This window comes from Priapulus caudatus, unplaced genomic scaffold (genome assembly GCF_000485595.1).
Source record: "Priapulus caudatus unplaced genomic scaffold, Priapulus_caudatus-5.0.1 Scaffold1491, whole genome shotgun sequence".
In the NCBI taxonomy this organism is placed as follows: Eukaryota; Metazoa; Priapulida; class Priapulimorpha; order Priapulimorphida; family Priapulidae; genus Priapulus; species Priapulus caudatus.
Window position 1 is genome coordinate 64,646 of NW_014578552.1, and position 2,139 is coordinate 66,784.

A 2,139-nucleotide genomic window follows, 5' to 3' on the forward strand; every position below is an offset into this window, starting at 1 on the left:
AGAGAGAGAGAGAGAGAGAGAGAGAGAGAGAGAGAGAGAGAGTGTGTGTGTGTCTGTATTGCTTGCCAAAATCTGATGAAGTGACCGTGAGCGCATACATCATTTTATGACCACAATGGAAGAGCTCACTTCTCCGACACTTCCCTTAATAACGCCCACATGCCTTCCTCTCTACTTCCTTCAGTCAACTTCATCCTTGTCAGCTTCAAGTTACTGCTCACCCCATTACGTAATTATTTCTTAGCTATTTTCCGCGCGGCACACGGATAGAGAACCTCAAGTCATGCTTTGTTGTAGCCATGCCATCCAAGTGCACTCAAGCGAACACTGTCATCTCATAGACAGCGCCCACTACACGTGCACGCAGCAAGAAGCAGTGAAGGACGTTGGAAGCGTGTACCGCATCTCTATACAATACAGGTGAAAGCAGCGACACAGCCTCTATCAGACGTGACGGGGAATTGTAATTACGTTTCATTTTAATCAGTACAGCGCCTTCAGTTCCTCAGCATTCAGTAGGAAATTATCACCATGGTAACCAACCAGCAATTAGCTACTTGCGCGAATGATAACTTTGTTCGTTCATAGTTGAAAATTCGCTCGCTAGCAAGAACGAAAATGACGGAATGAATCAAAATTCATACTAGTGAATAAAAAATTAACAATCAGTCCATCATGTGTAAGCCAGCGACGACATAAAATGTTAATTATGAATCTGCTGCAATACATTTCGATTAAATTGACTTACGTCACGAATTTTCTATGGTGTATATTTGTAAAATTTCTGTTGCAATTTTTTTACATGAAAAGTACGTACTATCGGCACTAAATGTATCCTCTAATTCTTACCTGATAAGATTGTTTTTCAACTAGTTAAAAATCCAAAAAATTTGACTGGGCGATTTGATATATTGATCACGACATTAAATGCTTGCTATAGGCTATGTATAAGTCACGAGCGTTTGTTCACATCGAACGGAACAGCAAAATAGAAATTTTAATGCGACAATCTAACCATAAAAAGTGATAACAGAATCATTAACATTTTGTGAAAAAATCGACATGTTTTTTTAACTTTTACTATTTACAGTGACGTAATCACTTTAACGTAAGGAGGGCATCACGAGGCAAAAATCACTTCTGAGCATGCTGACTCGAATACAACATAACCCCGACCACATCACGGCAGGGTGCGAAATTAACGGGAGTCCGGAGTCAAATACTCCCTGATTTACTGTCGGACTCCCTGATTTGACATATGCAGGAGTCCGTGCGACTCCCTGAAAATTCTGCCATACTAACTAGTTCGTTCCAGAGCACGACCTCATGGAATTACCGTATATTTTCAGCTAATGTCCAAAGAAAATTTGACAGACGTGCAACCGCATGAATCTTCATTCAAAATAAACACATGTATGCGTTATCTTTAATCTTGAACCTCGAGTCGGACTGAGGACTCCCTTTTTTTGAGGGTAGGGAGTCCGTTGGACTCCGTGTTCAAAAGTTAATTTCTACACCTGTCACGGCTTCTGTCCGGTCTTGGATGCACCCCCCCCCCTTTCTCTCTGCTGACGTCACTCACCAGATTCGAGAGGCAGCAGCGAGGCTTCTACCTTCCCAGGGATGCGCGCCGAGTGCTTCAGTGCTGCCCTCACCTGGTAGTACCTGGAAGCGACGGAGACACAATATGAGATCTAGCCGTTATTGGGTAAGCAGTGATTAGCAGTAGTACCGTGGGGATCATCAACTTCAGACAGTAGTCCAGGGGGGAGCCCTAAGGAGGAAAAAGTGAACAGAGCTTCGTTGAGTGAGGATATTGTCTGGCAGGTAAAGGCCAAGGAAAGGAAGAGAATAGGAAGAGTTCAGTGAAGAAGCGGAAAGCTTTAGTGGCCAGGATAAAGAGTGTAATAATAAAAAGTGAGAAGGAGAAGAGAGAGGGAATGAGAGAGAGAGAGAGAGAAAGCGAGAGAGAGAGAGAGAGAGAGAGAGAGAGAGAAGAAGAGAGAGAGAGAGAGAGAGAGAGAGAGAGAGAGAGAGAGAGAGAGAGAGAGAGAGAGAGAGAGAGAGAGAGAGAGAGAGAGAGAGAGAGAGAGAGAGAGAGAGAGAGAGAGAGAGAGAGAGAGAGAGAGAGAGAGAGAG

At 43.5% G+C, this 2,139-nt stretch overlaps 1 protein-coding gene across 1 annotated transcript in view; it reads right to left on the reverse strand.

Annotated features, from left to right (window-relative positions):
* LOC106816804 (protein FAM135A-like) overlaps positions 1–2,139 on the reverse strand; it is a 21,226-nt gene that overhangs the window by 18,194 nt on the left and 893 nt on the right. Inside the window, 1 exon segment of the mRNA XM_014821428.1 lies at positions 1,583–1,665. Within this exon segment, the coding sequence (XP_014676914.1) occupies positions 1,583–1,665 (83 nt within the window).